This window comes from Phyllobates terribilis, unplaced genomic scaffold, assembly GCF_046119375.1.
Source record: "Phyllobates terribilis strain yellow unplaced genomic scaffold, ASM4611937v1 Scaffold_4__5_contigs__length_816908805, whole genome shotgun sequence".
NCBI classification, from domain to species: Eukaryota; Metazoa; Chordata; class Amphibia; order Anura; family Dendrobatidae; genus Phyllobates; species Phyllobates terribilis.
Genome location: NW_027362764.1, coordinates 109,869,480 through 109,882,763, shown reverse-complemented (window position 1 = coordinate 109,882,763; position 13,284 = coordinate 109,869,480). Strand labels below are relative to the sequence as shown.

The 13,284-nt window shown below is 42.5% G+C and overlaps 1 protein-coding gene across 4 annotated transcripts in view; it reads left to right on the top strand.

Moving 5' to 3' along the window:
* The window catches only part of DYNC2I1 (dynein 2 intermediate chain 1), a 102,183-nt gene that overhangs the window by 32,940 nt on the left and 55,959 nt on the right, over nucleotides 1–13,284 (top strand). For all 4 annotated transcript variants that reach the window (XM_073677676.1, XM_073677678.1, XM_073677674.1 and 1 more), the window contains 4 exons: nucleotides 6,676–6,752; nucleotides 8,358–8,675; nucleotides 10,066–10,134; nucleotides 12,685–12,756. In XM_073677676.1, coding sequence (XP_073533777.1) covers nucleotides 6,676–6,752; nucleotides 8,358–8,675; nucleotides 10,066–10,134; nucleotides 12,685–12,756 — 536 coding nt within the window. The remainder of the gene's footprint in view (nucleotides 1–6,675; nucleotides 6,753–8,357; nucleotides 8,676–10,065; nucleotides 10,135–12,684; nucleotides 12,757–13,284) is intronic.

The following is a 13,284-nucleotide window of genomic DNA, read 5'->3' as shown; positions in this document are numbered from 1 at the left end:
AAATAATTGTTGAACTTAACTGTTTTTTTCAGATTTCGTCACACTTGGAATTTTTTTTTTCTTCATCTTTCCAGTACACTATGTGGTAAAAACAATGAAGTCATTCAAAAGTACAACTCGTCCCACAAAAAACAAGCCCTCTTATGGGTATATGGCCAGAAAAGTAAAAAAGTTACGGCTCTTGGTGGGGAAAAAAACAAAACAACGGAAAATGGCCTTGGGGTGAAGGGGTTAATACAATAAAGACTCCAGAACAAAACACTGATAGCTGAGTGTGATACAACAGAACTTGTGCTGAGGTTTGTACTTCTACTAATGCTACAGATCTGCTGCCCATGGAATTATCAGCTGCTCCTGCACGATCACCGCAGGAGCTCAGAGCTGCTAGTGGCCGAGCTTCTGCAGTAACAGCCAGGGATCGAGAGCGATCGCAACATGTAGGAGGCGAGGAGAGGGAGGGGACTCCCTCTCTGTTCAGACTGGTGCCCCACGCGATTTCCCCAGGACCTGATTGTTGCCATGGTGACCCGATGTCTTCATGATGACCCCCGGGTTACCAAGCTACGGAAAGCCTCTTAGACCGTGCTCAGAGCATGGTCTAAGAAGCTTCTGTCAGTGCAGCACTGATGGGTATAAAGCATTGCAATGCTTTATACCAGCGATTAAAGTGAAAAAAGTGTCTCATAGAGGGACAAAGTAAAAAAAAAATACAAAGTAATAAAAAAATATACCAATAAATACACATTTATATGTAAGAACAAAACAGAAGAAGTACTCATATTTGGTATTACCGCATCCGGAACAGCCCGATCTATAAAACGGTCATGCTAGTTAACCCTTACAGTGAACGCCGTAAAAAAAATGGCAAACTATGGTTTCTCATAATACCACTGGAAAAAAGTGGAGTAAAATGCGATCAAAAAGACGAATGTAAATAAAAATGGTTTAGCTGAAAACGTTCTCTTGTCCCGCAGAAAACAAGCTGCCATACAGCCCCCATCAGCGGAAAAGTATAAAAGTTATAGCTCTCAGAATTCAGTGATGCAAAAATATTTTTTTTTCTATAAAATAGATTTTTTGTGTAAAAGCGCAAAACATAAAAAAAATTATGTAAATGTGGTACCGCTGTATTTATACTGACCCGAAGAATAAAGCTGCCTTATCAATTTTACCACACTCAAAACGGCATAAACCTACCCCATCCAAAATTTGGAATAGAAAGCGATCAAAAAATGTCATGTTCCCAAAAATGATATCAATAAAAACCTCACCTCATCCAGCAAGAAACAAGCCCTTACATGACTCTGTTGGTCGAAATATGGAAAAATTGTAGCTCTGAAAATGTATGTGATGGTAGTTAAACATAAAATAAACTATATAAATCTGGTATCGCTGTAATGGACCTGAAGAATAAAGTAGTCTAATCACTTATACCGCACGAGGAAGGGCTTAAAAACTAAATAAAACCAATCGGGGGTTTCATCTGAATCACGTCATTAGGAGATTTAGATGGAAACCCCAATATAAGTGCTCAGCGTAGCGCACAGGATAAATGTGATTTAAAATATTATGTAAAATGTCCCCAATAAAAGCTTCAACTCAGTCCTCCAAAAGAAATTCAGCGCTCCCAAATCCAAATGCCCCCTCCTTTCTGAGCCCCACAGTGTGCCTAAACCACATATTGCGTCCACATGTTTGGCATTTCGGTAGCGATCAGAGCCTGCCTAATTTATAGGTGCATGTCTCCAGAAGCACGTACTGGTCACTACAACATACTGGTCACTACAACGTATTGGGTTCTACAATGTACAGGCACTACAATAGCAGATTTGCAATTTTCACTCCGCAACATCCACTGCTGCTTCTTTGTGGAAAACACCGATGGAGTCTAATCATCACTACACCTGTCGTTCAGCAGAAATTGTGGGACGAATTTTGGTGCCATTTTTACCCATTTCCCAGTGTGAAAATGTAACATTTGCGGCTAAAACAAAATATTGGTGGTAAAAATGTAATTATTTTTTCTTCACTTTCCAATGATATAATATTCTGGGACTCACCTGTGGTGTCAATATGATGACTACACCCTTAGATGAATTCATTGAGAGGTGTAGTTTGTTGTTCTGGCACCTCGGGGGCTCCCAGTGGGTCATGGCACCCGCAATCCATAAGAGTAAAACCTGCACTATAATATGGCTCTTCTTCCCTTCTGAGTTTTGCTATGTGCCTCAAAAGTAGTTCCCAAACACATGCAGGGTATTGGCGCACTCAGGAGAAATTGCACAACAAACTGTGAGGTCCATTTTTTTCTATTAGCCCTTAGAAAATGTAACATTTTGGGCTAAAACAATATTTTAGCTGTGAAAATGTAATTATTCTTTCTCCACTACCCAATGATATAAATTTCTGTGAGGCACATGTATTATTGTGATCATTGCACCCCTAGATGAATTCATTGAGGGGTTATAGTGTGTAAAATGAGGTCACTTATGGAGGTTTTCTGCTGTTCTGGCACCTCAGGGGCTCTGCCAATGTGACATGACACCCTCAAACCAGTCCAGCAAAATCTGAACTCCAATATGGCGGCTTCTTTCCATCTGAGCTTTGTACTGTGCCTCAAAAGTAGTTTTCGACCACATATGGGGTATCTGTGTACATTTTTGTAGGAAAAATATGATTTTTTTCATTTTCTCAGCTCAACGCTATAAACGTCTGTGAAGCACCTGGGGGTTGAAGGTCCTCATCACACATCTAGATAAATTCAGTTTTTAGAATGGTGTCACTTTTGGGTATTTTCTGTCATAAAGGCCCCTCAAAGTCACTTCAAATGTGACGTGGTCCCTAAATTTTTTTTATTTTGTTGGAAAAATGAGAAATTAATAATTGACTTTTAACCCTTATGACTTCCTAACAAAAAAAATATTAGTTTCAAAAATTGTGTTGATGTAAAGTAGACATGTGGGAATTAACTTATTATTAACTATTTTGTGTCACATATCTCTCTGATTTAAAGGAGGTGGCCACTACTTTTTATGATTGCCCCAATTACTGGACCCTGTGCCCCTAAGTGTTTTTCTAATCACCTCCTGCTGTCCTTCTTGCCTGTGAGCGGCGTTACCGCTGGCCACTCACAGGCATCACGTGACCCGCCGCTGATGTCACGTCAAGTGAGGCGTGACATCAGTGATGCGGTCCCCGCGCGCTTTCCCAATGAATGGAGTGAGAGTGCGAGGTGGATGCTGCGTGTGACACGCGGGGTAACCCCGCCCAAAGCCCGGCATCCACTTGTGGAACGCAGAAGTGAGTAACTCCCGGCTGCGCCGGAACATGTCGTGACGTCAGCGGATGTCAGAGCTGGCTGCAGCCGGGGGTCACGGAATGCCTGTGAGTGGCCAGTGATAGCGCCGCTCTCGGGCAAGAAGGACAGCAGGAGGTGATTAGGAAAACACTTAGGGGCACAAGGTCAATCGATTGGGGCATTCATAAAAAGTACTGGCCAACTTCTTTAAGGGCATAAGAATTAAGAGTTTGAAAATTGCAACATTTCAAAATTTTTGCCAAATTTCCGATATTTTCACAAATAAACACAATTCATATCAAAGACCTCTCAGAATCAGGGGGAAGTGTTCAAAAGTTATTACCTCATAAAGTCACACTTGGCAGATTTCCAAAATGAAGCACTGTCATTAACCTGCAAAGTGTCTCAGTCCTTAACCCCTTTACGACCTATGATGTATAGGTATGTCCAAGACCGCCTCACCCTTTTTGGTGCGTGCTCCGGTGATGAGCTCGCACCTTTTCAGGCACAGTACAGCTGATTTTTAACAGCTGACATGTGCCCCTAACAGCCGCGGGTGGAATTGCGATCCACCCGCGGCTGTTAACATATTTAAATCCCGCTGTCAATCTCTGACAGCGGTATTTAACATGATTGCGCTGGAAGCGCATCATTAGCTCCGCCCATTGGCAATCCCCGTCACATGATCACGGGCTGCCGATGGGTTGGCATAACAACCCGTGGTCTGCAGGAGACCCCTGTGGTTGTCATAGCCGAACTGATATGCACACCGCCCAGTGGCCGTCGCTCATAGCAGATGAGCATTTTTGTTACACATAGAAGGGCTGAAGTCCTGCTATGTGTAACACAAGCAATCAGATGATCGCAGCTTCAAGTCTCCCATGGAGACTATTGAAACAAGTAAAATGTAAAAAATTTTTTTTTTTTTTTAAAAAGTATAAAATTTCATATCACCCCCCTTTTGCCCCGTTCAGAATAAAAAATACACATATTTGGTATCGCCGCATTCAGAATCGCCTGATCTATAAATATATAAAAACAATTAATCCGATCGGTAAACGGCGTAACGAGAAAAATAATCAAAACTCCAGAATTACTTTATGTTTGGTCTCCGCAACATTGTAATAAAATGCAATAACAGATGATCAAAACATTGAATCTTTTCCAAAATGGTATTAATAAAAATGTCAGCTCGGCGTTCAAAAAATAAGCCCTCACCCAGCCCCAGATCCTGAAAAATGGAGACGCTAGAGGTCTCGGAAAATGGCGCCATTTATTTAGTTTTTTTTTTTGCAAAATTTGGAATTTTTTTTTCACCACTTAAATAAAAAAGAACCTATACATGTTTAGTATATACAAACTCGTAATGACCTGGAGAATCATAATGACAGGTCAGTTTTAGCATTTGTTGAACATTGTCAAAAAAAACCTTAAAAAAACAATTGTGGGATTGCACTTTTTTTGCAGTTTCACCGCACTTGGAATTTGATTCCCGTTTTCCAGTACACGATATGGTAAAACCAATTATGTCATTCAAAAGTACAACGTGTCCCACAAAAAACAAGCCCTCACATGGCCATATTGACAGAAAAATAAAAAAGTTATGGCTCTTTGAAAAAGGGGAGCAAAAAACGAAAATGCAAAAAATGGAAAAACCAAATGTGCTTAAGGGGATAAAGACTTCAGAGTTGTATACTGTTTAACAGACAACTTGAGAATACCTCTATAAGGCTATAAGCAAACTTGGAGATGAAAGTGGATATAAAACCCGCGCTGCCGAGGATCTAATATGCAATACCAATGATTGTGGTTTGTCCTGACGAAGAGGTATGATCACCTCGAAACGCGTTGACAAATAAAACCGCTTCCATACCTCATCTTGTCTCCTATTTCATATTGGATCCTCGGCAGCTCGGGTTTTATATCCACTTTCATCTCCAAGTTTGCTTACTATCTGTTTGGTGGATCTGCAGCTGCCGTCTTTGCTTAAAAGCTAATAAACGGGTTGTGACCTTCACAACTCCCCCAGGTGAGCAAATCCCGTTTTACTCTTTCCTTTGTAATCTGGATTAGACCTATTGTGCTTATTGTCATTCCAGTTTTTATCTAAACAGGTCTATAAGGCTAAGTGCCCACGATGCAGAAATGCTGCTGATTTTTTCCGCTTCTCCCTGGCAGGAAAGATTCATGCGGATTTTACATGCGTTTTTCCTGCCAGGTAGAAGCGTTTGTCAAGCGTTCTTCACATGCATTTCTGCATGCGGGTAATCAAGTTCTTTTCCAAGCGATTTTAGCATCACATGGAAAGTGCTTGACAACTTCTGATGGCCTCCGGTCTCTTCAGCGATGCGTCCTGGCTCCCCGGTGGTTTGCGATGGTGTAAAAGGACCTTCCATGACGTCATTTAGTCATGTGACTCGTCATGTGACCTCTGACGTCAGCGTGACCTGTCACATGACTAAATGACGTCCTTTTACACCACCGCGAGCCGCCGAAGACACTGGACGCACCGTACAGGAGACCGGGGGCCATCAGAAGGTGAGCATAATGTTTTTTTGTTATTATTTTAATTCTTTTTTTACAGGTTCTATGGTACCCGGGTCTGGATGAGAGTCTCCTCTTCTCCAAACCTGGGTACCATCCGCTCATTAAATCGCTTAATATCCTCATGTGCACATGTAGTCATGCGGCTATTATGCGTTTCAATACAGGTCAATGCCAGCGATTACACCGCGTTTCCGCATAATTAATGGACATTCTGTGGATTTTTCCGCAATGATAATCCGCAGCGGAAATTTCCGCAGCATCTGCACAGCACATGCGGATTATCATTGGGGACCATGGGGCACGATTTACCACGTGTTTTTTAAGCGTTTTCGCTGAGGAAATTCCTTGGCAAAAGCACATAGTGGGCACACAGCCTAAGGCTCTGCGCACAAGGAGTTTTTGGAGTGGATCCGCATTTGACAAATGTCTGTAAAACATTTCTTAAAAAAACACTTTAAAGACTCTTCTTACTTATTTCCATTATAAAATCACTTTTCCGTTCATTCATTGCTCATTGTTTTGAGCATTTTTTCTGCTTAAGGTTTAAAAAAAAAAAAAAAAAACTGATGGCGAGAAAAAAAAAGTGCATGTCGCTCTGAAGCGGCTCCTGATGGCATCTGCTCCACACTAGGCGCTGTCCTATCAAAAAAGGTTTTTCAAGAACTGAAAATGGACATGATGTATAATTTTATGGTATTAAAAAATAAATCTGGTGTTATGACTGATCAAACACGAAAAATGCTCTTGTTTTTTTTTTTTTTTTCAAAAGGTTTTCACAATTTTGTCCACTAGTGTGTCGTTAATTTTAATTCCTAATGTTTCAATCTTAGAAAAAAGCAAACACAGAAATGAAGATCGAGAAAGACGACACGAAGAAAGACGAGAAAAGGAAGGCAGAAAGCGTGAGGTATCTCCACATTCTTCTGCCATTTGTTCCACAGAAAAAAAAGAAAAACTTCTCCGTACTGATAAATGTGTAACGTTTTTCTAACGGTTTCATGTGATTGTTATTGAGTGACTTTATTTTGTCTCTTTTATATTTTATAATAACTTATCAGCGTTTCTTGATTTGCGGTTCTGTGCATCACATAGACTTCTGATTGATATCAGTGAAAACTGTGCTGCTTGTTTGTGGTGGCCTCTACTGATGGACATTACAGCTGATCACTGGTGGCTCAGTTTTAGCCTTATACCCTGCAAAAATTAACTATGAATTTTTCAAGTGAAGGCCACTTCAAGAAACCCTCTTTTTTTGGGAGGAGTTCTTCTTTTTTCCTGTAGCATTTCCTGGAGAGTTTTTCCTGAAGCTTTCTTTGCAGCTTTTTGATTGCACGCTGCCCAGTTTGGAGCAGCTTTCATCAGGACCCATTTCAAAGTTGTTATTTTTTTTGTCCATCAAGCATTTCTTAAAACCTGAAGATAAAAAAAAAAAAAAAACATTTCCTAAACCACCTTATATGAAGAGCAAAGTCGATTTTCCCAAGAAATGAATAGGAAGAATTTTCCGGGCGTTTTTGAGGATGATTTTAGAGATGATCCGCTACAGAAAACACCTAAAAAAACTCAGTGTGAACATAGCCTAACAAAAAGAGATTGTTTTGGGCCTCATTTGATGCTTAGTGTGTGTTTTTTTTTATTTTTTATTATTTCCCGATGCTTTAATATTAAAGACCTATCCTACAATTTGCTTTCAATATTAGATTAGTGTGGGTTTCATTTCTGACATTACGACTGATTGGATATTTAAGGGGGCCTTGGCACTCTGGTGGGCACTGTGTCCCTTTCTATGTTTCTGAGCGATAGTGCCATATTCTTCATAGTGGCTTTGCCTGGTACTGCACCTCGACCCATTCACTTGAGTATGTCAGAGCTTCATTACCCGACACAGTTATCATAAAATGTATGGAGCTGTGCCTGCCTGGAAATAATGAAGGGGGCTTGGTGCTTGCAAAAGTTACTTAGGTATTTTTTCAACCTCTCAAGTTCTCCCTTTCACCTCCAGTTATACATTCTCTATCGCAAGATTATGTATAATCCACAATGTCATTTATTGTGAGAAAAACATCTGGCCCTTTTTAAATGCTGATATATTGTCTGCCATTACTACCTCTTGTGGTAGGTCATTTTACAGTCTGTCTGCTCTAACTGTAAAGAACCCTTTCCTGTTAAGATTTATTATTTATTTTTATTTATTTGATTATTTTGTTTATTTATATAGATGCCGTGATTGCTTTTCCTGCACACGTAATGAATGTCCTTTGTAAGGTCCTTAGAAAGATTAAATCATGTAGATCTGACTGTGATCAGGGATGTGGAGATTACCGGCCCGCCATATAACCTTTTCCTTGAAATCAGTCAGTTGGCTGGTTGGCATGGGGTCAGGAATCTGTTGCTCACCAATCTACGATATCAGACTCCAGAAAAGAATATCCTTTAAAGGGATTTTCCAGAAGTGTGAGATTAGTGACTGCCCTAATAAATATGTAATCTTATCATCATTGTCTTATTCAAGAGCGAAGAAAACGAGGATCGAAAGCAAAGACACCGCAAAGAAAGCGAGGTGTTTACTAGCCGTGACGCAGATCGGGAAAGGAGAAGGAGTGACAGAAGACACAGGGAGGCTTCTGACCGAGAGAAGAGACATCACAGCAGGCAAGAGAAGGGGACATCTTCAGACCTAAGGTCCCCCGAAGATCCTGTCCTATATTCAGACAGAGCTGAGAAAAAACCTTCTACTGAGGGTTATATATATGGAGACAAAGATCAAAGGCACCGGGATAAAAAAGACCGCAGAACGCGTGCACATGAGAGCATGAAGACTGGTTCCCAGGTAAAGGTGGACACATGAGGGTTTGGCCAATGTCTGTCCAAAGGGAATGGGGGCATCTTTATGAAAGACGATAGTTGCCATGATTTGGGACCGTTTGGCAGAAAATCAAATCTAGGAGTAGGCAAAGATTTGCACTTAAAGGGAACCCGTCACAAGGTTTTTCCCATATAAAGTCGGGCCACCACCTGTATGCCCTCATATACAGTATTCTAGAATGCTGTGTATATGTCCCCAGTACGCCCATTGAAACACAAAAAGACGTTTTATTATACTCGCCTACCTTGTGGTCTGGTCCGATGAACGTCTCTGGTCTTGATCCTGCGTCTCTACTCTTCTTACAATCGCCGTCCTTCTTCTTGCTTCATGTGGATGACTACTTCATCTACACAGTGTCCTCCATCACGCTCCTAAGCAGGCGCCAAACTTCTCTCTGTCCTTCCGAGAGCAGAGCAAATTATAGCAGTGCGCATGCGCCTGCGCTCTTTAACCTTTCCCGGCGCATGCGCATTACTGTACTTTGTTCTACCCTCAGCAGGGCAGAGAAGTGTGGCGCCTGCTTAGGAGCGTGATGGAGGACACTGTGTGAATAACGTGAGACACGTCATTCACACGAAGCAAGAAGAAGGACGTCGATCACAAGAAGAAAGGAGGAGTCGGATGGAGACTATCGATGCCCATCAGACCGGACCACGCCATAGGTGAGTACAATAAAAGCAGATTGGGGACATATATACAGTATTCTAGAAAACTGTGTATGAGGGAATACAGGTCCTGCCCTTACTTTATATGGGAAAACCCAGTAACCAGTTCCCCTTTAATAATATTGCAAGTCCTTCATATCAACTGCCCGGTATAGCTAGAAAAATGCTGTCTATCATTGTCCTGCACTGTGTGCTAATTGATGCCAAGTGAACCAATGGACATCTCCACACGGTGCTCGATATCGCCACCTCTTCTGCCTTACTTGCCGAGGATGAAGTGTTGCTTCATAGGGGTCCCCTTGGATACTGCACTTTAAATGCCGCTGTCAGAGATTGACAAGAGGCATTTAAGGGGTTACAGTTTAGCTCCAATTACTGTTGTTGCAGGCAGATGTTGGCTGTATGACACAGCTGTCATCTGCTGGGTATAGTGAGCTGAGCCCGCTCCATATATCCTTACTTGTGCTGTAATTATATGGTGGATGTCAAAAGGGGTTAACCTTGTGCTTTTCAGGCTTTAAAAAAAAAAAAAAAATTGACTTAAACTGCTAATGTTCTATAAAACTGTAGAGACGTTTTCATGGCAGGGATTACATTATTTTGTTGCCTTGCTGGGATGCAGCAATTTTTGCTTTTTTTTTTTTTTTCCCTATAATGATGTAAAAAATGTTTTGTTTCCATTTTAACAGGAAAACATCTCGGCTTATAAAAGCCGTTCAAAGTTGTTGCTGGCGAAACCGGAAAGCAATGATGAAAAGGTAACAGTGACCTTCTACTGACTGTATGTCATGCCGACGCTTTAGGGAAAAATCATAATGTTACTCATTAAAATATGGGCATATAAACTTTTTCACTCAAAAGGCAGATGATAAAAAATTTTAAGTTTTTAGCAAAAAGTCTGTTGCCTAGATAAAATCAGTCCGATGGAGCCAGAGACCGACTGACAAATTATTGTTCACTGTCTTGAAAGCAGAAATATCTGCCCTTTGGAAATAATTGCAGTGGCGGCCATGGTTCTGTGAAGCAGCAGCGAGGCTGCCAGATAAGCACTATGCCTCCACTGCTATTTTCTTTGATTGGTCTTCAAAGTGAATTTTAAACCAAGCCGTGACAGTTCTTCTCCCGTTTTGCATTGTTTTATCTGTGCTCGCTGGGTTTGGATCACATTTTAGCATACTGGAGAATAAACATTTATGTGAGGAAAGCTTTTTGCTCCACTCAAACTATTCAAGCACCGCACACACTGTAATGTTTGATAGATGAGCAGGAAATGTGCATTGTGTGCAGCTTCTGGACGTCTTTTAAAGGGGTTGTCCACTTCTCGGACAACCCCTACTCAATCAGCGTGTTTGCACCGCTGGAGAGAGTGCCGGCACCGCTGGAGAGAGTGCCGGCACCGCTGGAGAGAGTGCCGGCGCCGCTGGAGAGAGTGCTGGCGCCGCTGGAGAGAGTGCCGGCACCGCTGGAGAGAGTATAAGTGTTATGTTACTAGTGAAAACATGCTGATTGAGAAGGGGTTGTTCGAATAGTGGACAACTCCTTTAACATATACCTGTACACAGTAGGTGAAGCCTTTCTGAGATCGAAACTATTCATAAGCATACTGTTTTCTTCCAGTCGACTGTCCCAGTTAGGTAAATCAACATTGTCAGCCATTCTAAACATCATTCATTTGCAGAGACATTCAGTAAGCGTTAATGTGACGCCCAGCTGCGCTTGGTATCACAGATCCTAGAAGGGTGTATTGATGGATTCCTCCATAAGAGGCCCCCATAACCATTCACACATCTCCACCTTCCACCTCAGACCACCAGAGGGAGCCCGTTAGGGATAGATAAGTAGGGGAGGTGGAGCCAGGCAGCAGTGAGTTGGAGTCAAAGTCGAGTTCAGTCTGGTTTAGCAGTGAGTCCAGTGCAGTCTGAGAAGAGTTACCTCAGAGGATAAAAAGCCTGTTTCAGCTCCTGCAATTGCTATCCTGCAGTGGAGCTTATCCAGATCAAGACTCCGTGTAGCTCAGAGAGGTGAGCTTTAGGTGTGCCGGCGCCATAAGATCGATGAAGCGCGGCAAGCTGCCGTTAGTGTGAGTAGTCTAGTGAGGGCCCGAGTAGGCCGAAGGCGAGTGGAGAGTTAGTACATAGGGGGCAGAGGAGCTTAATTGGCTCACCCCGAAGTAGTTGCCGGACACTGGGTCCGAAGCTTACCGGGATCTCCACGACCCAGTAAGATATAACCGGAATCCCTGGACAACTACAACTCCCAGGATCGCTAAAGTGCTGATACGTAACAGAGCCAGGAGACACATAGGCCCCGTAAGTCGGGAGTGTGTATTCTAACGAAAGGCCCTACCACAAGGTCAGCCAGCGCAGGACAGAGACAAAGTTAGGCTTAGCTCCAGGCAGGTCAGAAACCTACTACGCAGAGGCAAGAAACAGGAGGCCCAAAACCTGCTCATTGGGGAGGATCCTGACATGCACCCTTCACCCTACAGTGCTCCGGGACGTGCCTGAATTTCCATCAGCAAAAGGTACTGAAGTGACTATCGTGTCTGTCCCTGTTCTTGCATCCCTTTCCCTACACTGCCCTGAGGCCTAGCTCCACCTGTGGGGTGCTATACCATCAAGCTGCCTTATCATCGGCCTCAGTGGACTGCGCAATGCTGGTGATCCTCACCAGAAGCCACAGGTGGCGTCACAAACTCTTTTATAAACTTAACAAATTATCCACCCTTTTTAAGGAGCGACCCCAGGGTACGGGCCCGGGAGCCGACCACCGCAACATCCCTAAAAGGCCAGGCTAAAGGCCCGGGTACCGAGCCATCCCCCATTCCCCTGGGCGAGTCATTAATGTGTTTTTTACTTGTTTTTAACCCCTTCCCGACAAGAGAATTTTTTGGTTTCTGCTCTTTCATTTTTTTCCTCCCCTTCTTCCAAGGGCCATAACTTTTTTTATTTTTTCATTGACGTATGAGGCCATGTGAGGACTTTGTTTTTTTGCGGAACGAGTTGAATGACCCCATCCAGCGGCTGGATGTAAGCAGTGAACGGAGCTGACACGGCTCAACTCCTGGTTGTTCTTAGGTACTGCAGCTCTATTATCATTCACTTCTTTTGGAGATTAGCTTTAGCGCCTGAGAACGGCTTTTATACAATGGATGGAGCGGTGGTCTCCTGGCTCTGTGCTCTGTGCCAGATGTCCGACCCTCACTGATCTGAAATGAATTACCTATTACTATCACTATCTTATGCCTGGAAAATGCTTTTAAAGTACAAGATTTCACTTTTTTATTTTTCAATTTAATTTATTTAAAGGAAATTGAGGAGACTATATATAACACCGATACTGCATACGACGAGTCCACAAACTATGAGGAAGACTTTGAAGTGAGTAACTTGACTTAAAGGGATTGTTCATTACTGGATAACCCTTTCTTAAAGCATCTCAAGGCCCGATTAAAAATAAAAACAATGGATATTCACCTCTTGCAGCGGCACCATTCCAGCGACGATGGCTCCACAATTCCCGTTGGGTCATGTGAGATTGTTGCGTCTCGGGTCTGCTGCAATCCCTCCAGCCACTCAGCGGTTGTTTATTGGCTGCAGCTCATCAGTATCTCGTCAGAGTGGATGTTCACGAAGACAGAATCGTAATGATTGTGCAGCCGATCAGCGGCCGCTGATAGTCTCCATTAGACCAGTGACACAACAATCTCATGTGAACCGGAGGGCTTAATGGCATCATCATCATCACTGGAACGGCACCGCTGCGGGGTGGTGAGCATACATTGTTTTTATTTTAATTGATTTAAGTGATTGACAAGGGTGGTCTAGTAGTGGGAAAACCTTTTTAAATGTCTTTGTGTTTTACCAATTTATGTTACAATAACATATTATAAAAGTCAAAAAGTTGAG